Below are 25,311 nucleotides of genomic sequence, written 5' to 3'. Positions count from 1 at the left end.
TGCTGAGCTCAGCAGGCTTCTTACTGGCACTGTAGTGGCTTCTTTGTCTCGAATGAAATTTGGCACGCAGCCCACCCTGTCCACCTGCATCTCATGTTCTCCAGCCCTCTTCCCATCTTCCCCCAGGGAGTCCATACCTAGCACCCTCTCGCCAAGACCTCCCAACTCCAGGTAGGCGTTCTGGAAAGCTTCTTTCATCTCCTCGTCAAGAGGCTGTTCTTTGCCTTGGAAAAGGATGGTGGAGCAACGGTCGAGGATGCGCTCAGGTGCGCCCTTCATCACCAGCAGGTAGCGGTTGTCGTTGGGGTCTTCTGTCTCGTGAATCGAGAGCTGTGGGACAGAGGAAAAGAGAGCGGTAGCATTCCCAGATCCTACCCGAGGTGCTATTTGAAGACAGTGCGCCACCAACCCGTATCTTAAACACAAAATAAGGTGCAAATGATTGACGGGTCCACTTCAATAAGGGCTATGGAGAAACTGGATAAGAGGAGACTGAGAAGAGGTACAATGAAGGTAAAGGTAATGGGACCCCTGACCGTTAGGTCCAGTCATGACCGACTCTGGGGTTGCGGTGCTCATCTCGCTTTATTGGCCGAGGGAGCCGGCGTACAGCTTCTGGGTCATGTGGCCAGCATGACTAAGCCGTTTCTGGCGAACCAGAGCTGTGCACGGAAACGCCGTTTACCTTCCCGCTGGAGTGGTACCTATTTATCTACTTGCACTTTGACGTGCTTTTGAACTGCTAGGTTGGCAGGAGCAGGGACCGAGCAACGGAAGTTCACCCCATCGCAGGGATTCGAACCGCCGACCTTCTGATTGGCAAGCCCTAGGCTCTGTGGTTTAACCCACAGCGCCACCCACGTCCCTCCAGCAGTAAGGGCTATGGAGAAACTGGATAAGAAGAGACAGAGGAGATACGATAGCCATCTTCAAATATCTAAAGGGCTGCCATGTGGGAAACAGAGCAAGCTTGTTTTCTCTTGCTCCGGAGGGTAGGACCCAAACAAATGGCTTTAAGTTACAAGAAAGGACATTCCGACTAAACATCAGGAAGAACTTTCTCATGGTAAGAGCTGTTTTACAGTGGAATGGACCCCCTCCAGAAATGGTGGCCTCTCCTTCCTTGGAGGCTTTTAAGCAGAGGTTGGATGGTCATATGTCCTGGATGTTTTAGTTAAGATTCTTGCATTGAAGTAAGTTGGACCAGATGATTCTCAGTGTCCCTTCCAACTCTACGATTCTATAATTATGTACTATATTTCCGTGAGTAATGGAGTGATAGGGTTTTGTATTTAAAATAAAAACAAAAATTGGGAGAACATTGAATCCTACGTCCGCAGTCTAAAGTGGTTTAGCAATGAATCTCCCCCCCCCCCCCCGGGAACTCTAGTAATTGTAGTTCTTTGAGGCGAATCAGAGTCTCCAAAGCAACTCTCAGCACCCTTCACAAACTACAGCTCCAGGGATTCTTCAGGGAAAGTAATGGCTATTCATTTTTTTAAAAAAATATTTATTAGATTTTCCAAAGATACAAAAACAGAATTACAAAGCCAAAAAAAAAGACAAAATATCACAAAATGAAAAAAGAAAGAGAGAAAAAAAGAAAAAAGCAAAAACCCAAAAGTACATAAAAACACCCTCTCTCCACCCCACCTACATAAAAAAAAAGAGAAAAACAAAAACATTCAAAAATAAAAAAATTCCATTCTTCAGATTCCATCTTTCCAAAGCTTGTTTCCTCGGCCTCCTCCCACCTCCCTTTTTGTATTCAAGTTATTAATCAAATCAGCAAATTCTTTCGCTATTCAAAGTGTTATAACAGAGCTTTAAATATATGGTGCAGCTGTGGCTCTTTTTAATAAATTGTTCAGCCTACCCGTACAACACTCCTGGGGCCCAATCTTGCCCACATGCCTCCAGCTGACCTTTCTTATTTCGGAATATTCTGTTTGTGTAACAATACATCAACCGGTGGCTGGTTTTTTTTACCCTGTCTGTGCAGCTAGAATTCATTATGAATTTCTGCAGGAGAACTAGGTCGGTGTGAAGCAAGACAGCTTCCATGTTTGATGGTCCTTGGGATAGCTCTGCTGGTAGTGCTGGTTGTGGGTTCGAGCCCCACATTGGGCAAAAGATTCCTGCATCGCCGGAGGTTGGGCTAGATGACCCTTGGGGTCCCTTCCGACTCTACAGTTCTGTGATTCCATGATGTAAATTTTGGGGGACGAACATTCAACTGTCCGTGTTTTTCAAATTTTCAAATATACATTCCCAAAGAAACCAGAGGCTTTTTTATTAGGGATAATAGGAGATGAAGTGAGAAAAGAAGACTGCAAATTATTCTTGTATGCCACGACTGCCACAAGGATTATTGTGGCCCAAAAGTGGAAATCCCAAGAGTTACCAACCCTAATGGAGTGGCAGACGAAATTATTCGAGTATACTGAATTGGCAAAAATGAGTTATAAAATTTGAGACCAAAAAGTGACAAAGTTTGAGGAGGAGTGGAGTAAATTTGTTGTGTATATACGAAATAACTGTAGAAGTTTAAAAACTGTAGCAGGGCTAATATAAATCTTGTGATGTATATAGAATGTAATTAAGAATCTGCAGGAATGGATGTAAATTGGGAAAACCGAAGCAGGGAAGGAGGGAAGTTCGGGCGCGAAATTGCGCAGGGTAAATAAGAAGATAAAAAAGGTTGAATATCAAAGTTTAAGTTTTATTTAATTTTGTTTTGTTTTTGAAAATCAATAAAAAAGTAATAATAAAAAAAACTGTCTGTGTTTTTCCCTGCTCTTTGGGCCCCGAGGCACTTGGTGGTAAAAGTGCTTTGATTTCCCCCATTCATTTATATTTGGATACCATGACGGTCAATGGCCAAACTCAACTGATCTGGGTAAGCGAGGCTTACATGAAGCCCTGCTGGCATGGCAGCCGACATGACGTAGGGCATCCGATTATGGTGATGGGCTGTAAGATGCATCACAGGGCATGTCTGGTTCCACTTTTGGCTTGGGCAGAGGCAGGCCTCAATGTACCTTCCTGGCTCCAGAGGGACTTGTTCAGTGAGGCCAATCATTCCGGACTGCTGGCCACAGGGAATCCTGACTAATCCTCTCCAGCTGTCGTTTAAAGAGGCAGGATTAAGGCTGATGGGCCTGAGAATCCTGGAATGGGGAACTGTATTGGGATCACTGACTCAGTCCTCTCCATGGGAACTGTGGAACACAATTCAGCGGCTAGAACCAGACCCAGGATGGGATCCTCACTCCTCGTTGCAGAGGAGTGTCAGGTTGCTAGGAAGAGTCATCACAGCCTTTTAAGATCTTGGAGGGGTGGGATGAGATGGGGCACATCCTGCTCTGCTGAGCTGGAAGATACATATGTCAACCACAGCTACCTGATCACTCCTGGGGGGCAGAAGAAGAGACTTCCTCCCTTCGGCTGAGGAGGAGCCAGAGTTATAATCTCTGGCAAAGTCCCGTGCATTACGCAGCTCCCTTTTCACAAGCTTTTCACAAGATCTGATTGTTGTTCTCACTGATAGATCCTGCGTTCGCCGGCTTCAATGTCACATGGCCACGGCCTTGCCACAAACGAGAAGGTTATAGAATGTTATTGTATTTGACTTAATAGTTTTTGGATTGTTATGAAAAGTGAAGGTCTGTTTTGCAATGTCACGAGATAATTTTGAATATGAGCAAAGACAAAAGAAAATGAGCCCGAGCCTGAGGGAAAGTATTATACCAGCCATTTTGGAGTGAGGTGAAAAGCTACGAAGGAAAATTCTAGAAGACAGGACCGTGGGAAGATGAAGTTCTAGGGCAGGCATAGGCAAACTTGGCCCGCCAAATGTTTTTTTTTTTTTTGAGACTACAATTCCCATCATCCCTGACCACTGGTCCTGTTAGCTAGGAATGATGGGAGTTGTAGTCCCAAAACATTTGGAGGGCAGAATTTGCCTATGCCTGCTCTAGGGTGTGGATGACTTGCATTTATAGATGAATAGGAAGAGAATATTGGGGAGAAGGTTCTAGCAAATACCATCAAATCTTGAAGAGCAGCTGTGGAGTTTTATTAATGTTGCGGCTCCCCACTCAAGGAATACCACTGGCTTTTTCAAGCGCCCTGGTACAGGGAGATATTCTGTTAATGTGGAATGTCACCTTGCCCTGGACCTCTTAGCATAGCTGACACCATTTTGAGGGTTGACAGGGCCACCCTGAGACATTATACCTGGTATTTGTTGGTGGAGTTGAACGGGATCTCAGCCACTTTCTTGTTTTTCTCCCTCATCAGCTTGACGGATCCAGACGAGAGCTCAATGCACTTTAGCAGGGCGGACTCAGAAGCATCTCCTGCCACGTCACGCTGTGAAGAAATGGAGGCTCTTTTAAACCAGGGAGGCGGCCATTTCCATCTCTCACAGTGCCCCCCTCATCTACCACATTCCTTTGCTTGGCAGAAGTCACAGCAATCTTTTGTAATCTCTTTCCCTCATGGCCACCTTCCATATCTCACACACTTCAGGCTGTCAACCACGAATGATGCTATTTTCCAGAACAACCAAAGACATTTCTGTTCTGAAAAGCTTTCCTAATTGAATGATCTCTGCCATGGGTGTCTGCTTTGTATTGTTTTTAAATTTATCTATCTGATGTTATTTTCTGTGTTGTTGTCAAATCTCAAACATCACCTTAAGATGTGTGTGGAAGCTGATACATAATAGTAGAATTAATTATTATTACTACTATTAGTATCACTCAAGTAAGGAGATGAGAGAAATGAGGACACCCACCTTTAAACCTAACTACACCAAGGGCATCTTGGTCTGAAATAATATTCAGCATAGGTCCAAGTGCCACCCCAATACCTGACTTTTCACCTCCCAGTTGAGACCCAACTATGGTGTCCTTCACATTCTCTCACGGTGTCTTGCTCTCACCTTGAGGATGGGCACATTTTCCTGACCTCCCTTGAAGACAGCTCGGTTGCAAAGCCCTGCAATGTGGGACAAAGCCACCCAGGTGGCAGAACTCTTGTCGAAGGCCGTGCCTACAAAGAAGGGAAAGTCAGATGAAAGGACAGAACAGAGTCGTTCTAAGCTGAGGGAGGAAATGGAACTGGGCTGTAGAACGAAGGCCGCATCCACTCCATTAAAATACTACGATGCTACTTCAACTATCATGATTTACCCCAAAGAATTCTGTTAAGGGTGCTGAGAGTTGTTAGGACACCCCATATTCCCCTCACGGAGCTACAGAATTAACAGTCAATCCCTCTTCACAGGAAACTCTGGAATTGTAGCTCTGTGAGGCTCTCCTAACAACTCTTAGTACCCACAACAAAACACAGTTCCCAGAATTCTTTGGGGAACTGACTGTGAAAGCAGCGTTCATAGCACTTTATGGTGCGGATGTGGCCTGAGAGGAACTGGAGAATGGGGTGAGGAGAAAAATCTAGAGAGACGAGAGCTGCCCCATTTCACAATGCCTCACACAAGAAGATGCATCATACCAACTTCTCATTGCACACCCCACCCCAAGACCAACAAGGGGTACACTTCCTGCCCTCACCAGACTGGTCCTCAGTAGTATCAGCCTCGTGGATCTGGTTGTCAAACCACATGTGGGCAACGGTCATACGGTTCTGAGTCAGGGTCCCAGTTTTGTCTGAGCAGATGGTGGAGGTGGAGCCCAGGGTCTCGACGGCTTCCAAGTTCTTCACCAAGCAATTCTTGCGGGCCATGCGTTTGGCTGTCAAGGTCAGACACACCTTGAGGGGAGAAACACGAGTCAGAGGTGCTTAAACCACTTTGATTTAAACATACTAGGGCAAGCTGGAGGTAGGGATTTGCCATTTTGTAAGAGCTGTTCGACAGTGGAATTTGCTGCCAAGGAGTGTGGTGGAGTCTCCTTCTTTGGAGGTCTTTAAGCAGAGGCTTGACAACCATATGTCAGGAGTGCTCTGATGGTGTTTCCTGCTTGGCAGGGGGTTGGACTCGATGGCCCTTGTGGTCTCTTCCAACTCTATGATTCTATGATTCTATGACTTAAAATGCCACCCCTTGCCAGATCTCTCTCCCCACAAGATTTCCAGCTGCAGACCTAGACTGCCTTCTCCACAGAACATTTACAGCCCCGAGTTACTTACGGTGACTGTAGCCAGGAGCCCCTCAGGGACGTTGGCCACAATGATGCCAATGAGGAAGATGACAGCTTCCAGCCAGGTGTAGCCCAGGATCAGAGAGAGGACGAAGAAGGAAACCCCCAAAAAGACAGCCACGCCGGTGATCAGCTGGATGAAGTGCTCGATCTCCCTTGCAATGGGGGTCTTGCCAACTTCCAAGCCCGAGGCGAGTGTGGCAATTCGGCCCATCACGGTGCGGTCCCCTGTGGCGATGACGACCCCGCGTGCCGTGCCTGGTGAGATGAGAGACAACTCGATGGGCACCACGGATTCCTACCAGGTTTCTGCCAGTTTAATAGTTGTTACCACCAACACCAACACCCCGAAAAAGAATCTTGAGAACTGTTGTTAGGCAGGAGAGAGTGAGTTAACTGGTTAGAACAAAAAAATTATACCCTGCTTGATTGTTAAAAAAACACACAACCCTACCTCAAAGCAGATCCCAGAAAGTTGAAACAAGAAAAAATTGCAGCTCTACTTTAAACTGTACCAAAGTTAAAATTCTAAAACAGATTAAAATGGCCTCTACCTACTAAGCATCTGGCCAGGCTTGTCTAAACAAGACCGCTTTTAGCAGGCGCCCAAAAGAGTTCTGTGAAGACGCCTGGTTGATCTCAGTGGGCAAGGAGTTCCCAAGGTTAGGTGCTGCCACACTCAGCGATCAAATGTGGAAGGGGTCAAATGTGGCAGCTGTCGTGGTGCCCATTTCGCCGATCAAAGCAGCTGATTTGGGTTCATGCAGCGCAAGGCGATCTCTTAGGTAAACTGGTCCCAAGTTGTTAAGGGCTCCATATACCAACACCTTGAACTTGGCCCAGTAGCAGATGGGCAACCAGTTTTCAGATCTCAGAGCACAGGTGTTCTGTGCTGACAAGGTCTCATTCCCGCCAGCAACCGTACTGTTAAAAATGCCTATTTCCCCTTGCAGAACTACAGTTCCCAAGGTTCCTTGGAGAAAAGGAGGGGCCATTAAGCTAATTGAGGGCTATCAATGTGGACAGGCCCTCCATGATAGCAATGCAACCCTGTGCGGGTTTCTCCCAGGCTCTTCTCCAACTGCTTCCTATACACACTCACATCCGCAGATAAAACTCTGGCTGTACCTTCTACACAGTTGGTAGAGAAGAAAGTGATGTTCCTTGTCTCCAGAGGGTTGTCATGGGTGCAATCAGGAGATCGCGTCTGTGGCTCTGATTCGCCAGTCAGTGAGGAGTTGTCCACCTGGAGAGAAAACACTGTGGATTTAGTTCTTTTTCCCCCTAAGAAAGTTCTAAAAATTCAGTTCTAACTTTGATGTGGAAATTTGCATGTTAGATTTTCAAATCCTCAAACGTGGTATGTAATAAATTCAAGGCTTTCAAAGTCTGACTTTCAAGACTAAGTTTAAGTTTTGGCTCTGAAGCACAGCTGCTTCATATATTATGAAATCCTGGCAAAGGTGCATAGTGAAGTTCTCATGTAAAAAACAAACAACCCCCAAACAAACCAAAAACCTTCCTTCATGGTTTTAGGGTTGCAATGTAGATTAAGCAATTTAAAAATATTGGCTCAAAATATGTGCCACTGACTAAAGCAGGTTGCAGATATTTTATAAATAAATAATTTTTACAGCAAATACATATGCAAACTAAGATGGGCCACAGTTGTTTTAGATCAGGCACCCCCAAACTCAGCCCTCCAGTTGTTTTGGGACTACAGTTCCCATCATCCCTGACCACTGGTCCTGTTAGCTAGGGATGATGGGAGTTGTAGTCCCAAAACATCTGGAGGGCTGAGTTTCGGGATGCCTGCTTTAGATATTCCCCTTAGGGAGGGAGAAAAGGGGATGCTTCTTTAAGAGGATGCCTTATGCATTATCTAAAATAATGCATTTTTCTTTGGAACCATTTGAGTTTTCTTTTTCTTCATGCGTATCTATGCTCATTGAATTAATTCATTGACTAGGCTGTTAAATGGACCAGCACAACTCTCACTGGAAGTGCAAGAACAGGGCAATGTTTGGTTCAGAATGGGAGAAAACCAATGGCAAAAGACACCGTGACGATGGTCCCGGATGCCTGTTGAGAAGAAGAGGGCTGGAGACACCGGTGTGGAGGGTATGGGGAGGGGGGCAGATCTCACCTTACAGCCATGAGCCGAGATGATCCTGAGATCCGCCGGGACCCTGTCTCCCCCTTTCACCTCTACCAGATCGCCAACCACCACGTCTTCGGCATTGAGCTGCATCTTCTCGCCTTCCCGGATGACCAGGGCTTGCTGCAGGGTGAGAGAGGCAGGCTCAGGTAGGTAGGCAGACATTCTGGGTTCTCGGCTACTGGCACACAGATCCCCTAAAACACATCACCTTAGAGCATCGTCTCCAAGAGAGATGGAAGTAATAGGGTTATCACTCATGATGTTAAGAGTCCTCACACACGTAGCAGCACTTCCAACCTGTGAAGGACCCGCCTATAACAAACAGTACACGTCTGCAGTGGATCATTAATGTGCCATTTTATTCACACTGGGCCAGGGTTGTTTTTGTACGTCTCTTCCCATTTCACAGGTGGGAGACCCAATGTCCAAAATGCAGATGTATCTTGTACAGTGGTACCTTGCAAGACGAATGCCTCGGAAGACGAAAAACTCGCAAGACGAAAGAGTTTTCCGTTTTCTGAGTTGCTTCGCAAGATGGATTTCCCTATGGGCTTGCTTCGCAAGATGAAACGTCTTGCCCCTTTTTTTAAAAACCACCAATGCATTCCTATGGGAAACCGTCAATATGCAGCGGTGCTTTGCAAGACGAAAAAACTCGCAAAACGAAAAAACTCGCAGAACGAATTAATTTCATCTTGCGAGGCACCACTGTAGTTCATTGTGAGATATTGCTATCACTACTTGACATAGACAAAGTGGAATCTGGTGGGCCATGGCTAAGCCTGACGGGACAGGTGGGGCGGAGCCAGGATGGAACCCTGGAGTGTAAAGGCTGGAGCCATCATTGCAGCTGGAAGTTCATGTATCAATCCTGGCAAAAATCTCATGCACAATGGGCAAAGTTTGGAGTTCAGTTGGAGAGGGGGTTTCGCACCCTGCTATTGGTTACCTGTTGGTAGGACTCAGTTTTACAGGACGGGCCCATGCAATTCCCCCAACTCTTTGTTCCTCCTCTCATACCTGGGGCACCATGTTCTTGAATGACTCCATGATCTTAGAACTTTTGGCTTCTTGGTAGTAGGAGAAGCAGCCGGTGATGATGACGACAGCAGCCAAGACGATACCCAGGTACAGCTGTACAATGGGCAGAAACAGGACGCTGGCATGTCAGAAGCTGCATGGGGTCCCGTCCCCTCTGCCTTGCCTCCCTGTTCTTTCCTCCATGCCCCCACCCCAGATGCCATTCCCCCAGAACTTACATTGTCTCCCGCTGGGTCGTCCTCAGTTCCTGCTTGGATGCCGTAGGCCAAGAAGCAGAGGATGGCACCGATCCACAAGAGGATGGAGAAACCCCCAAAGAGCTGGCGGCAAAACTTCACCCATTCGGGAGTGGTGGGTGGTGGGGTGAGTGCATTGGGGCCATCTCGGGCCAAGATCTCTTGGGCTTTGCTGTGGGTCAGACCCTGAGAGAGGGAGACAGACAAAATAAATCCCCACTTCCCTTGAGGACAGGTGTCTCTGATCTCCCATCCGCCACCTGCGGCACACCCACCATAAATTTAAAGCACATGAATTCCCTCCAGAGAATCCTGGTAATTGTAGTTTGTTATGGTTACTGGGAATTATAGCTCTGTGGGGTGTAAACTACAGTTCCCAGGATTCTTTGGGAGAAGCCATGTGCCTAAAGGCATCCATTTTCTTGTCTTCATTCTGCATAAGGCAGGCATAGGCAAACTCTGCCCTCCAGATGTTTTGGAACTACAACTCCCATCATCCCTAGCTAACAGGACCAGTGGTCAGGGATGATGGGAACTATAGTCTCAAAACATCTGGAGGGCTGAGTTGGCCTATACCTGGCATAGGGCTTCCCATACTTTTCTGTCAGGTTCTGCTTTAGAGGCTGCAGCACCTCTGAAATTATTAGCTTTTGAATAATCGGCTATTTTATTGGCTGTTGATTGGCTATTGTCTGCTGGTGATTGATTGATTGATTGATTGATTGATTGATTGATTGAATGGATGATTGATAAAGCACCTAATACTGCTCTGTTCATCCCACCCCTTCAATTCTATCTAGAAAATAAAGATCAGCTCCCACAATCCAGCAGGGTCGTTCTGTTCCACATAGCTAGCTACTGCCCAGCTCCCTTGCTGGCCACCTCTGCCAGCCAGCTGTTTCCCCCACATCAATACCCCACTAGCCAGGAAGGCCAGGCAGCACTTGCCAACCCAACCCTTAAGGAAGAAAAGTTGAGCATCACGCCTTGGATGAAATCCATGGCTTCCTTCACCTGCACACAGTCTGTGTTGTATTTCCGGCACACTTCTTCAATGGACATTTTATGCTCGGTCTGAAAAATGCCAGAGAGAGAGAAAGAGGGAGAGAGGGAGAGAATTAGGTGGTGTCTCCACTTACTGCCCCATATCCCCTGCCCCACAAATGTCCTCCCTACTGCTGCGATGTTAGATGCCCCAGTCTCCACTGCAGCACCATCTACTGGTCAAGAGCAGGCCACACACTTTCCTACATCTGCACTGCCTCCCCAGCCTCCCCACGCTGTGCCAGGCCATCGTCTTACCATCGCCACCTCCTTCTTAAGATCATCCAGATCTCGGATCTTCTGCTGCGCTTTGCTCTTCTTCGGGGAAGAGTTCTCATCGTGCTTGTCTTGCGTGGTTGCCACACGGTAGCTATCTGAGCGGCCGTACTATTTGAGGGAAGAGAGGAAACAGAGACGAGGGGGTGAAATGCCACACGCTAGAATGTCAGCCCCTAAACCAACACCGTTATCGGTGCAATCGTTTCACATAGACCGCAGTGCAGAAGCATCCCACCCCCAGCTATCTGTGTATGGAAGCAGCTCCCATCAGCACCCAAAGGTTCAAGAGTCCTTATCATCAAAAGAAACTTCTCCTGTGCTCCATCACAACCACTCAGACCAGCCAATACATTTCTCCTGGCTATGTGTCAGGATGGGAAACCTGTGACTTTCCAGTTGTTGGTTTGGCTACAGTTCCCATCTTCCCTGACCACTGACCATGCCATAGGCTCCCTGCTATATATGAAGAGTCCATAGAACAACAAGGTATTCCGCAAGACCTAATTCACACAGAGCATAATTGGTTTATGAAACACAGTAATCTCCACTAGCTTGAACAGAAGGATTAGAGGAATTCACAGAGAACTATCAGGGCCTATTAGCACTGGCAGATAAATGGAACTTCGGTGTTCAGGAACAGTGTATCTCCGATTCTCAAATACCAGAGCTAAACAATAAGCTATCACCTTCATGCTTTGCTCGTGAGCTTTAAGGAACATTTGTTGGATCAAAATGCTGGATTAGCCGGCTCCCACGGTCTGCTCCAGCAACGCAATTCTTCATGGGCTTAAGCAGACATTGGCCTAAAACAATTAATACTATATTTTTATCTTTGTCCTTTGTTTAATCCACTTACTGGTTTTTATTGGGTTGTGGTTTTAGTGTTGTTGTCTCTCCAGAAATTCAACTAACTAAATGAAGCCGTTCTTTCTTCCTCTTTTCATTTGTGGCTTTCTCTCCCCCCCCCCCCCCCGGGAAATGACAAGACATTTTGATTACCATAGTTTTGCCACCAGAAGATGGAAGAAGCCCTGCAGGGCTCCTGTAAGGGAAGTAGGAGACCTGGAAGAGGTGACATCTTGCTATGGAGCTGGCTAAGGCAAAGCACAGTGGCAGAGTATGTGTTTGGCATGCAGAAGGGTCCATGGTTAGTTCCTGGCACCTCCAGTTAAAGGTTATCTCAGGACAAAGAGCTGGGGAAGCCCTCTGCTTGAGACAATACTAGGCTGGATGAACTGACCCAGAATTATGCTGCTTTGCCTGCTGATAAACTGCAACTGCATCTACAACTGCATTTGATGAGCATTGAGCCCTTTGGCCCTCCAGGATCCACATACGCACTGCTGTGCATCATGCCGATCTGCGCAATCAGAGCTGCGCATGCGTTCCTGCTCAGGGGTTTCTGAGGGCAAACCGTTGAGCCCTGCACACATAGTCTCAAAGACAGCGTCAGAATTCGCACCCGTGTTAGGTGCCTTGGTAACTGCACACAATGTAACCTGCTGCATGCCAGGTTTCGAACCCAGTGCGTCAGAGGAGCCTGTTTCCATGCATGCATTTCTGGGGGTGCACATGATCAGAGCATCACGTGCTCGTCTGATGCTGCTGTCATGCAAGGACTATGGCAATGAGCTGTGAGATGGAAAGATCTCAGCTACCAAACTCACTGGGTAGTCCTGGGCAAGACACGTGCTCTCAGCCTCTCATATCTTCGACTAGCCTGCCTTACAGGGTACGGAGGAGCATAACTGAAATATTATATGCAGAGTGCTTTGAACACTTGAGAAAAATGCACATTTTCAAAGGTTTAATTCATGGTAAGCCTTAACCGCAGAACCTGTGCACCCTGTCATACATGCACCACAGCGCTTTTTTTATATAGAAAAAGAGGCGCAGGAAATCCCACTATTTTTTTGATGGACAACCCAGATGTCAAGTTTTTTAGGGGGGAGCTCCACCTGATCGCCCCACCACTGGCATCGCTGCAGCCACATTACAACATCGCCTCTGTCACACAGCTCTGGCCGCTGTGCCGATATACAGCTTCTGGTACGCTACAAAGAGGTGGCAGAACTCAATTCTGGTGAGTTCTGGCTTAATAAAAGCCCTGGTGCACCTCTGGAACAGGTGCGGTACTGGATGCTTCTGAGCATGCACAAAGCGCCTTTCCTTCTTCACTGGGGAATAGAAAATGATGCACATGGATTTTTGGAGCAACAAGAATAGCTTGAGGCCTAAGGTCTCTTCCTACAGAAATATCCTATCCTTCCAATATCTTCAGCAAACAGAATTGGTGGTTGCCAGGGAGTTCCCCACACGAGGTCATTGCTAGCAGGTTGAGATTTGTGAGATCTCCTATTCCGCCCTTTGCTTCTTGTCTATGCCCTTGACCCATCCGAGACAGAACTTCATCTGGCCAAGGGAAGGAAAGCGACCTGCAGTTGTGTGCAGACTGTACTCCTCCCCCAGACGCTCTTTTGAACGTAGTTCTTCTGCCCAGCTGCATTCTTCAGTGAAGCCGGTTTTGTAGTATTCTCCATTTCAAAAAACCTGCAGAACCTGTTTGACTCTGCGCCATGGCAGGGCAGGGTGGTGATGGAGTCTGCCCACCACAAGCAACAGTGGTGGTCCCATCATTCCACCTTACACGTCTCTCAAAACTACTATCTGAGCACAGCTCCACACTGTCTTCCTTCTGCAGGCCCAATCCTAGAAGATGATTAACTAAGAACTGAACAGGGCGAGAGAAAAGGTGTGCGCTTTCTGAAAAAGGGAGGGGAATCTATAGGCTTGTGATGCAGTTTCATCTCTAAAATCTGGCCAGGCCATTATCCACATAAGAGGAGGAGGGAGGGAATAAATGTGCTCCTAAGGCCCAAGGAGGATATTCCATGACCTTGACTGACTTTGAGATGCCCTTTGCCAGAAGTGCTGATGAGCAAAAAGCTTGGGCCTTGATTTGTGACTGAGAGTGGGATTGTCCTCCTGCCGGTCATCAGATGACCGTTCAGGGTGAGGGAACCTCAACAGACGTCCTCATTCACCCATGTCCCTATCAGAACACCCATTGCAATTCAAAGCGTTGGCAGAAAGCTGAGATGTTTGGAAAGAGCGGTATACAACCTGAGAGCAGAGTATACGAAGCATGCACACCCTTAGACATGCTAATCAGTATACATACACATGTAGAATCCCCACACACACACACACACACAAAATGGCGAGGCTGACATTTACAGATATTCACATGTACTGAGGCCCCAAGCCACCAAGGGCCGAGGCAGGCATGCGGTACACTTAGAAGCCCAGACAAGTCTCTCTCTTGCATGTGCAACCATGAACAAAATATCCACAGAATCACAGGGAAAGAAAAAGAATGCATTCTGCATGCTATCTGAACCACCAGCACCCCAATGCTTTCCCAATGTGCTTTCCTTCCCAGTATGCAGATATATGCTGTTGCATATACATGTCCATTTCCGGACTAGTTGTGTGCATGAGAGTGGCACACACTGATGTCTACCAGATTTCCTACAGTGGAGAATACTGCAGTCTCACACAAGGTGTTTTTCCCCCTCTAAGAGACCTGGAAAGCAGTTGGTGGGGCATGTGGTTAGAAGGCAATACTGTATTCCCTGAGCAAAGTGTCCCAACTCCTTGATAAGCTCAATGGTTGAGAAAGGAGAGTTTATAAGCTCCCACAGTTGTCCCTTAGGGTTTTTTGGGGGGATGTGGCATACTGCAGTACAGAGAAGAGGAACCCATCCTTCCTTCTATAATGCTAGTTATAAAAAGAGGATGTCCCTGTGGACCAAACCTGCTGATGTATTTCTGAGAGATGACTAAAGGCAATTGGTTACTCTGAGCTGGAGATAGGGGGCTTTTGTGGAGGGGCGTGCCTAGCTTGGGGGGAGGGTCTCTGGGCACCCGGCACCCGGCAAGGTGCCCGCCGGCCTCCCCAGCTCCATCAGGCCTGACCGCCACCCCCATATTCTGCGGCGCTGCGACGGAAGGAAGGGAGAAATCCCTGGCGTGGTGCCAGCGCTGCAGCAAGGCTCACCAGCCGCAGAGCCCTGTGCCAAATGAGGAGGAGGAGGAGGAGGAGGAGGAAGAGGCAGATGAAGAAGGCTAGCAAATGCAAATCCCCGGCCAAAGGGACAAGACACCTTCCGCACCCTCTGGCTGCCTTTGCGGAATGAATTCCTGGGGAGGGAGCGACTGGGTCAGGATGACCCAGGCAAGAGGAGGCAGAGGGGGGAGAGGCTGGCCTGGGGAGGAAGGGGGGAGAAAGAGGATGCCTTCCCCCTATAAAAATCAGAGGAAATACACTGTTCTGGCTTGGGAATCCCTTTCTCCCTAGGCCCTGAAACTCCCACAGCCAAGAAATGAGGGGTGAGGAAGCAGATCTAGGGAGCCAGCTGCGTTTTCCTTTTCCTTTTCCAAGGCCCATAATATATTAAACAAGGCCTAGAATAACCCCCCCTCTCTGTCCAGCTTCTCTTTCTCCCAGTATTTCCTACCCACCCCCACAAAAAAACCCACCCCTTCCTCTCTTTGCTGCAGAGAGACGCTGGCAACAAGAGCTTGCCTCTCCTTATCCGCAGACACCAAATATAGGAGCCTGTAAAGGGGACTGGAGGCAGCGAGGGCGGGGGAAAACCTCATGTGGGAGGGGGAAGCAATGGAAGCAGAAGGGGAGGCTGAGCAGCCATCAATCCCTCCCCCCTCGCTTTCTCTTCAGGGGGAAAAGAGAGCTTAATAATGGTGCGTCCCCAGCTAAAGAACCCCGTTCCCGCTCGATGGTCCTTTGCATTTCCCCCTCCCCATCCTGTCTCTCTCTCCCCCCCCCCCCGTTCCACCTCTCCCCTTCCTGCTCATTGCAAGGTTACAGCTGCTGCAATGGTGCCCTCTCTCCCCCCGTCTCTTTGATGTGCCCCCTCCCTTTGCCAGAAAGGAAGGCGGATTAGCTGCTCTCTGCCCATATGCTTTCCCTCCTCCCTCCCCCCCCGCGCTCCCCGCAGCCACACACACATACACAGACAAGAGTGCTTGTCTTTTGGAAATCCGCGCCATCATTCCTCTGACCCCAGTCTGTTTCTTTCTCCTCTTGCATTCTCTCCCCAGCCCCCAGCCAAAGATAGGGACGTTTAATGCTAGATTCCCCACTCTCCTCCCGCTGGGAACCATCAGGAATTTATTTGCGCGTAGAGAGGGAATCCTATCCCGTTTATGTCTCCCATTCCTGGCGATGATCGAGGCGCAAGGGGTCTAGAAAGCACCCCAGCTTCGTTCCTCCGGCCTCCTCCGTTTCCAAACAACACCCCTTTGCTGGATGTTGCAAAGGCTAGGAAAGGTGGCGTTGCGGGGGGCGGCGAATATGAACAGGAAAGGTGACCTTCCTAAATGAATTTCTCTGTCACTGGACGCTCCTAGGACTGTATTGCTAAAGGATACCAAATGGGCAAAGTATATTTTTAGGTGGGTGAGAAATTTAAACAATAATAATAATAACAGCAGCATATGTTGATGATAGAAGTTCAGAAATAGGGGGACGGGTGGGGGTGAGTTTCTTGTTTGCCCCCCCCCCCCTCTGGCGCCACCTACACAAAACGAGGGGGGCTGCTGCTGCTGCCTTCTGATGCCGCAGCCCCCACTAGCACCTGCCCCCCCCCTCCAGAGGAGAGAACAGCTCCTGAATATCAATGAGGGGGGATAGCAGCGCCCTCCTCTCCCGAGCACCGCCTTTGGGTGCCTGGCGATCGTTTCCTGTGCTTTCCCTTTCTTCGCTCCATCTTTTTCCATTCCTCTAAAGCTGCCTCTCCTTTTCCCCTCTTCCTCTCCTTTGCTCATCATCTCTCATCCTCCATTCCTCTCTCTCTCTCTCTCTTTCTCCCCCCACCTCCAGCCCAATGACTCATCCTTTCTCCTTCATCTCTCCATCCGGCGCTGACATCTTGTCACCCATGGGGAGGGAGAGATCTGCCTGCCATTTCCCTGCCAGCCCCTTTCCCTCCCTCTGCAAGGTTTTATCATCCCCTTCCGCCGCCCCCCACCAAGAAATCCAAGTCAAAAAAAGCGCCCCAAATTCCAGACACCCCTCTCCAAAAACGTACACCCAGGAAGGAGAGTCTCGGTTTCTAAGGCTTGAATCTCACATCATCACCACCAAATCATGAATCTCGCTGCGCGGACACCACTTTCCAATGGATGATAAGCTTTTTGTTTATCACAGCACAGCTAAAAATATGTCCTGAACTGTCAGGACGAGGTCCACACATCCTAGCGGATGCGGTGAAGGGAAGAGGGAGGGACACAGGGGGAAAATGGTCTCGCAGTCCTCGCGCTCTCCAAGGACAAGGACAGAGATGTGCTGCGTGTGAGCATGGAGCCGGCAGAGGGGAAAAGAAGGTGACCGGCAGGGTGGGGGCGGAGGGTGCTTCATACGGGTACCAGCTCCTCCGTTGCAGAGGGACACATGCGCTCCCCCCATGCGCAGACACATACAGATACATACCGGGGCACACCGCACAAAATCACGATCCACAGCGATCCACGGGATTAAGGAGTCACACGGGCACCGTACACGAGTGCGCATAGACACATCTGCGCGGATTGCACAGACATTTCCCTGCTGTATATGTAAAGCGCAAGCGAGCAGGATTCTAGGTATGTGTCATCAGGAGGTGGGTGAGAGGGAGGTAAGCCAGCGGCAGATACAGGGATGGCGCGCGCGTGCGAGAGATGCGGGTGTACAGCGTCGTGCGCACACGGCCACACGCGTGCATGCAATGCGGGCACGGAGGCGTGTTTAGAAGCGCAAGTACGCAACACAAGGGCACAGCAAGGCTGCCCATCGGTATATACAGGTGCAATGATGCACAGAAACCTCAAAGGTGTGCTGATCAGGGGGCATTGCTTCGCTACACAGAGAGAGACACACAAAAAGAGAGGAATGCGCAACTTACCCCCATGTTGGCGGCTTGGGCGTCTCAGTCTGGAGGACCCAGACTCTCCTGGGGGTGTCTAGCAGGCAGGCAGGCAGGAGGATGGATGGATGGATGGAATGGGGAAAAGAGAACGAAAGAGAAAGGGAGAGAGAAAGAGTGAGACAGACAGAGGGGAGAGGAGGGAGCTGCCTGCGCCCCAGCCAGGGATGCTGTGCCCACGGCTGCCAGGCGCGGAAGGACAGAACTCGACGCACTCCTGCCGCTGCTGTCTGAGCCGGGGCAGCACAACAGCCAATCAGCAGCTCCTCTCCCCCTCATGCACCCACCCCGACCCACCAGCAAGCCCCGCCTCTTTTACTGCAGAATTCACCTTGCCCAAGGTGGGGAGAGAAGGGGCAGGGGATCCCCCAAGCCTGGCCTGCACAATCTGCCCCAAACCAAACCGCTTGATGGGGACCCTCAAAATCAAAGCATGCACACACACACAAATTATTGGGAATATGCCAAACTCTGCTGGATCGCAGTCTCCGGAGAATCCCACAGCCTCTCGGTTCACCACAGGCCTCCGTATGCACACATTTCAAGCCCCATCCAGTTGTCCCCCAAAGTGTCACCCCACCCCACCCCACGACACGCCAAAACCACAATGCATCTTCTGAACTGCACAGAATATGGAGACCCACAAATGTGTCGATGTGCCAGTCCCTCAGAGGCGGCCGGAATCCCCAAACCCTTCTCAAGGCAGGTGACAAACATGTACCGGAGGCCTTTCATATCTGAGGGCTACTGCCGACCTGAAATGAGGACACGCCCCTGACCAGGACCCACGCCGCATTGCTCCACATCACCCCTCAGAAGCACAATTCGCCTCCCCAAGCTGTACACACACCACACCGCATCAAAACAATGCACGATGTGCCGAGACATCCTAAGAACACACAATCGTGATTCCCCGACACACTGTGTTCCCCTCTCTCCCAAACAAACCCTATGGGAACCAGTGCCATTCAGATATATTTTCTGGGGAATAAACTCGAGGAGAAGGGAGGGAGGGAGGTCATAGCTCAGTGGTTGAGCACATGCGTTGCCGGCCTGAAGGTCTCGGGTTCAATCCCTGGCCTCTCCAGTTAAAAGGATCAGGGAGCACGTGGGAGGAAAGCTCCTTCTCTTCTCCGGGAATCCTGGAGAGCCACTGCAGGTCAGATTAGGCAGCACACTGGGCTGGAGAGGCTATTCCTCTGATTTAGTATAGGGCAGCTATATAAATAAAACCAGTAACCGCTTCAGATACGGAGGTCACATCCAGACCATCCATTTAAAGCACATTGCTCCTCCCACCAAAGAATCCTGGGAATTGTAGTTCCCCCCTGCAGAACAACAATTCCCAGCACCCTTAAGAAACCACAGTTCCCTGGATTCTTTGCAGGGAAGCCCGGTGGAGTGTGAATGTAATCTGTGCTCAGGGAGCCAAATCTGGCCAGACTCACAGATCGAGGAGTCTGCAAACTGACCCTCTGGGGGGAAATAGCTGCTGACTGGGAGATTTACAGCCTCTTAACCTCCAAAAGGGACGCGGGTGGCACTGTGGGTTAAACCGCAGAGCCTAGGACTTGCTGATCAGAAGGTTGGTGGTTCGAATCCCCGTGATGGGGTGAGCTCCCGTTGCTCGGTCCCTGCTCCTGCCAACCTAGCAGTGCAAGTAGAAAAATAGGTACCGCTCCAGCGGGAAGGTAAACGGTGTTTCCGTGCACTGCTCTGGTTCTCCAGAAGCAGCTTAGTCATGCTGCCCACATGACCCGGAAGCTGTATGCCGGCTCCCTCAGTCAGTAAAGCAAGATGAGCGCCGCAACCCCAGAGTCGTCCGCGACTGGACCTAACAGTCAGGGGTCCCTTTACCTTTAACCTCCAAAAACACACACAGTAATATAGAGATTGTTAACAAAGAGAGTTTTCCAGACATAACCATTGGAGAATGATTGGCACCTTGACCAACCCCAGGAATCCTTGGGGATAAAGCATGATATTTGAATTGGTATGAAACCACTGCTAATATGCAGTGATACCATCTGAACACATGTTTTGTTTTTCCTGAAAGATAAGTGGATCCTCTGGTTTGTGCATTTACACACACACACACACACACACAGACTTCACCCCACTTTCCTGACTGCACATAAAATATGTGGCTTCACAGTCCTTACCACATTTCACCCCATCAAGCTGATAATGTTTGTTTGTTTGTTTGAAAACATCGGTATAGAACGGTGGAATTCTCTGCTTGGCAGCTGTTCGTGTGAAAAGGATCTCAGGACTGCAGTGAACATGAGTCAGCATTGTTGTGTACCTACAAAGAAAATTAATGCAATTTTAGGACTGCATTCATAAAACCACACCTTGCAAATCGTTGCAACTAGTAGTTGCATTTTACTCTGCTCCAGTTCAACCTCACATTGTTCCCACTCTTTAAGGAGGATGTCCCAGCCTTTGCAAACCTGGTGAGCTTCAGATGCATCGGGCTGCAATTCCCATCTGTCCCTGTCAACATGGCCAGCGGTCAGTGATGATGGAAGCTGAAGTCCAAAACTACTGTACCTCAGGAACTGGTCTGGCATTATAGTCTCATGGAGACAGGACCTGGAATATAGTATGACATGTTCACAGGATCCTGAATGCCTCTGGCGTGACCAGACACCTGTGCAGTGCCACAACATGGCCATTACACAGATGTGAATACCGCACCACTTGCAAAAAGGGAACACAGCCTAAAAATATTTCCCTGCCCCTGGCAATAAACAAGCAAGCAAACAATCAAAGCTTCTATCTTGACCTTCCTTGGAAAAGCCAAGTTTAGTTCAAGTGGGGCTCTCAGTGAGTTCTTGGGGCTATGAAATAAAGATCTGAGGACTCTGGGGAATAGTTAAAAATCAAGCTTTACTGTGATGAAATCAAACTCTAGTGAGTCAGATTACAATTCTCCCCCAAACCACCACCCCATCAGTGAGATCCAAGGTAAACATCTCCTATAAAAAGAAAAGAAGTGAAGCAATGGTATTATCTGACTGGTAACTGTTTACTGGTTCTTTTCAGAGCAAGGAGGGCCCACTCCCCAGGGATTAGTGCCAACTCCACCCTGATAGTCTCCCTGGATCTAAACTGGAGTCAGGGATTAAGAGCATCTAGGCCCCAGCATCATTTCTCAGCCTCCATCATCCCTCATTTGATCTCCATGGCAACTGGGCAAGGGGGGAAGTCCATGTGACCCAGAGTCACTGTGGCAACAGAAGGAAGGGGTTTCCACGGCAGCAAGACAAATAGGATCACTGCCCAATGGGAGGAGGGGCTTGCCACAGGTTCAGAAGGCCTGACATGGGGGAGGATAAACTTTAGGCACCCCTCATCTGTGAAAAGCTTGTGGAGGCCAGAGAGAGAGGGGTGGATTTTTTAATCATCCCTCTGCCTTCTAACATAATCTTTCTCCCTATCCAGAGCATCAGTAGGATGAATTAGCTGGCATTCAGGTTTGGGTAGGAATCAAGAAGTACCTGGGAAGAGACAATCAACCATTGCCCGTCCCTTGGCTAGTGTGAAAACTGTATTTGATTACATTTACTTCTTACCCATAATCCCTACCTTCCCCTATTCCTCTGCTCATTCTTTATTGCCATTCTTTAGCATGTAAACACCAAGGAGGCAGTGATCAATCTTATTTTGCCTCTTTTTTTGCTGATTCAGCACTGTACCAGACACATTAATAATGCTGTGAAATAATAGTAGTAATAATAATAATAATAATAATAATAATAATAATGTACTCTTTGTAGAAATAAATAGCTGCATTAATCAATGAAGTGATTTGGTGGTTAGTGGGGTAGAAAGGAAGAGGATATTCTTTTAGAATCATAGATTTGTAGAGTTGGAATGGGTCCCGAGGGTCATCTAGTCCAACCCCCTGCAATGCAGGAATCTCAGCTTAAGCATCCGTGACAGACAGACAGCCAGCTCTGCTTATAAATCTCCAAGGAAGGAGAGAGGCCACCATTTTCTGAATGAGTCCGTTCTACTGTCGAACAGCTCCTAATGTCAGAAAGTTCTTCCTGATGTTTAGTCAGAATCTCATTTCTTGTAACTTGAAGCCATTGGTTCGGGTCCTACCCTCCAGAGCAGGAGAAAACAAGCTTGCTCCTTCTTCCATGTGGCAGCCCTTGAGATATGGCTATGATACCTCCTCTCATTCTCCTCTTCTCCAGGCTAAAAGGACCCAAGTCCCTCAACTGCCCTAAACTGCTGGGTTTCCAGAACCTTGATCATCTTGCTCTCCCTCCTCTGCACGTGTTCCAGCTTGTCAATATCCTTCTTGAATTGTGGCACCCAAAACTGGACACAGTATTCCACTATACTTCTGTTGATGCCGCCTAAAAGAGCATTTGCTTTTTTTGCTGCTGCATCCCACTGTTAACTTATGTTAAGCTTGTGGTCTGCTAAGACCCCTAGATCCTTCTCACATGTACTGTTGGTAAGTCAGGTGACCCCCATCTTGTATCCTGCCAAAGTGTAGAACCTTGCACTTGTCCCTACTGAGATTCAGTTTGTTAGTTTTGGCCCAGTTCTCCAATCTGTTGTGTTGAATTCTGAATCTATCTTCTAAGCCTAAGGTATTAGCTGCCCATCCCAGTTTGGTATCAGCTGCAGATTTGACGAGGCTGTCCTCAGTTCCTTTGTCCAAGTTGTTTATGAAGACCTTGAACAACAACAAATCCAGGCACCCCACTTGTCATTTTTTCCCAGGCTGATGAGTAACCATTAGTGAGCATTCTTTGGGTTCCGTTAGTCAACCAGCTACAAATCCAACCAACAGTGATGTCATCCAGCCCAAACTGCTATCTTTCAGCCTCAGATCCCCACCATCAGATATGGTGCCAGAATCTGGGGGACCATCAGAGCTGGGCTGCCAACGGGGGACTTCTACACACCCCAACACACACACACTCCAACACACACACACACACAGAGAGAGAGAGAGAGAGAGAGAGAGAGAGAGAGAGAGAGAGAACTGGAGCTACAGCATGCCTAGAAACTGACTTCAGCTTCTGGTCCAAAGTGGTACTGCCACTTGCCCACCACTGAAATGTCTGTTGGGGGCCAGACCAAGAGGGTGGTAAGTGGCAGGACCACAAAGTTGGTCCATTGAGGGGTCCTTCTGAGCTTCTGAAGTCCATGGCCAATGCCTAACCTAGCTGATCACTGGCTCCAGGCCTGCAATATAATCCTAAGGAAATTGACCTCCCTTATAGGATTACTATAAGGGCAGTACTTTGGACACTCAAAAAGTGCCATGGGCAATGGTATAGCTAGGTAGTTTTAGCCCCTAGACTTAGTGGCTTTAATTGCCCCCCTTTAATTGCCCCACATGTACAACTTCAGTTGTGAAACACAACCTTGACATTTCTCTTGTCCCTCAGCCAGCCATTCCACGCTTTTCACAACTGTCACAACATTCCTGATGCGTTAGCAAACAAAAAAAAAAAAAGTTTGCTGACACTGTTTAAAAGAAAGGGAAATGCTCTGAGCACGTGCAGTTTTACATTTCACACTCACTTAAATCCTAGCACCATCATGACCACAGAAATGAAATTATGTTTCCTCCTGCTGTTCTCATGCCAATTTGAGAATAAGCACCTTTTTGTCATGGGAAGGATATATTCCCCCCCCCCCCAAACCTGGTTAATAAAATGAGGATCCATAGCTAAACATATGGCTGGCTGGCCACCCACCCTGCAACTCTAATATGTTTTCAAAAATAAGAAAAAAGGATCTCTGCAGGAACCAACATCACCGTCCGTGGGTCCTGGCATGCTAATCACCAGCCCAACTTTTGTTGCTAGGCCTGTCTGCTCCTACCCCATATGCTGCTCCTCTCTGGGTTGTCAGTTGGGGGGGGGTCCTGGACTTTGGCTCACAAAATCCACTCTGAATTTTACCACTGTCTGTGGACATTATCTAGCCAAAGTTATGCTCTTCAAAATCCCATGAGTTTCAGTGGGAGAAATGTAAGCATGTCAGTAAAATCCTCAGGGTTTAAAATCATATTATTATTATTATTATTATTATTATTATTATTATTAATCGTTGACAGGATCTTTTGGGTGCAGTGACCTCTGTTTCCATTTGCTCCCTTCCAGATTCCAGAAGAAATCCATCATGTCCGCAGACTCCTGGCAACACTCATATGCCTTTGTCACGCCAACACAATATATTTCCAGTTCAATTTCATTGACATTTGCCGCTTGCTTTCTCATGCCTTTCCCCTACTCCGGGCTCCTCTGCTCTGACCACACGTCCCAAACCATTTCGGCCTTGCCCATTCTTATTATTTATTATTTATTGTATACATTTCCAAACTGTCCTTCAACAGAAATTTTCTGGGCAGTTTCCCATCGTTCCTTTTCTCCTCCCTCCCCGCCGCCGCCGCCCCGTTCCCTTTCAATTCTCAAAGGAAAAGTTTGCCAAGAACTCTTCCCATCACAGCCGCCTCTTCTGGAACCTGATTGGCTGTGAGCTGTAAATGGCTGGCATTCCATCTGTGGCCAAGCCCTGCAACGCAGTCCTTGTTGATGGTGCTGAAATGGACAGCTCCATTCCTGCTTGAAGAGCAAGCAGGCTGTTCCTTCTTCCGCTTCTCTCGGAGCACACGCGCGCACTCAACAACTTCCCAAAATCCTGGGAACTGTAGTTCGTTAGAGGTGCCGAAAGCTGTTGGGAGACCCTTAACACACACACACAGGCAAACCAGAGTTTCTAGGATTTGTGGGGAGCCACGTCTGTTTAAAGTGGCACAAGAGCGCTTTAAATGCACCGTGTGGATGTACGGATGTGGCAGGCAAACGCCACATTTCCACATATTCATGAGCGTCGTGAGGACAAGCACCATAGACCAAGCCACGCCCACTTCTTCTGGTGACGTTGGATGCTCACTTCCTGTAGGGCGAGCTGGCTGGGGGAACTTTTTCAGTCCAGGGGCCACATTGCCTCTCATGGGCAGTGCCGGATTTACATATAAGCTAAAGAAGCCCTATAGCTTAGGGCCCCAGTCTCTTGGGGCCCCCCAAAAAAATTAAAGGGGAAAAAGCTGGATGTACATTTCCAAAATATAAGATAAAAAAGCAAATAAAATAAAATCTACATACAGCAACAGTGTTTTGTGTTGTGTAGGCTCCTATGACGTAAATAATGGGCCCCACCTGCTAGCTTGCTCCCTAAAATATCACTGGTTTGCTCATTTCTATATATAGGGTGCCTACATTCTGCATGGACTGGTTGCACGGCAACATGTGCAAATGGCTTGAGATACCTATTAGGTCCATAAATTACCATATAGCATATATTCAACACGAAAAACAGTGACAATTTGCTGTTGGCAAAGGACAGCTGCACATATA

General features: G+C 48.4%; 1 protein-coding gene across 1 annotated transcript in view; it reads right to left on the bottom strand.

Annotated features, from left to right (window-relative positions):
- Positions 1–18,133, bottom strand: part of ATP1A3 (ATPase Na+/K+ transporting subunit alpha 3) — a 34,524-nt gene extending 16,391 nt beyond the window's left edge. The window contains exons 1-12 of the mRNA XM_083454879.1: positions 17,894–18,133; positions 10,908–11,036; positions 10,620–10,679; positions 9,588–9,791; positions 9,349–9,462; positions 8,314–8,448; positions 7,296–7,413; positions 6,157–6,425; positions 5,580–5,778; positions 4,949–5,058; positions 4,240–4,374; positions 138–330 (exon numbers count right to left, since the gene is read on the bottom strand). Of these exons, the coding sequence (XP_083311005.1) occupies positions 138–330; positions 4,240–4,374; positions 4,949–5,058; positions 5,580–5,778; positions 6,157–6,425; positions 7,296–7,413; positions 8,314–8,448; positions 9,349–9,462; positions 9,588–9,791; positions 10,620–10,679; positions 10,908–11,036; positions 17,894–17,899 (1,672 nt within the window). The 5' untranslated portion in view covers positions 17,900–18,133. The remainder of the gene's footprint in view (positions 1–137; positions 331–4,239; positions 4,375–4,948; positions 5,059–5,579; positions 5,779–6,156; positions 6,426–7,295; positions 7,414–8,313; positions 8,449–9,348; positions 9,463–9,587; positions 9,792–10,619; positions 10,680–10,907; positions 11,037–17,893) is intronic.
- Between the last annotated feature and the right edge of the window lie 7,178 nt (positions 18,134–25,311).

The sequence above is a fragment of the Podarcis tiliguerta genome, assembly GCF_965153285.1.
Source record: "Podarcis tiliguerta genome assembly, chromosome: 8".
Taxonomy (NCBI): domain Eukaryota; kingdom Metazoa; phylum Chordata; class Lepidosauria; order Squamata; family Lacertidae; genus Podarcis; species Podarcis tiliguerta.
The sequence above is the reverse complement of the archived record's forward strand: the minus strand, read 5'-3'. Positions and strand labels throughout refer to the sequence as shown.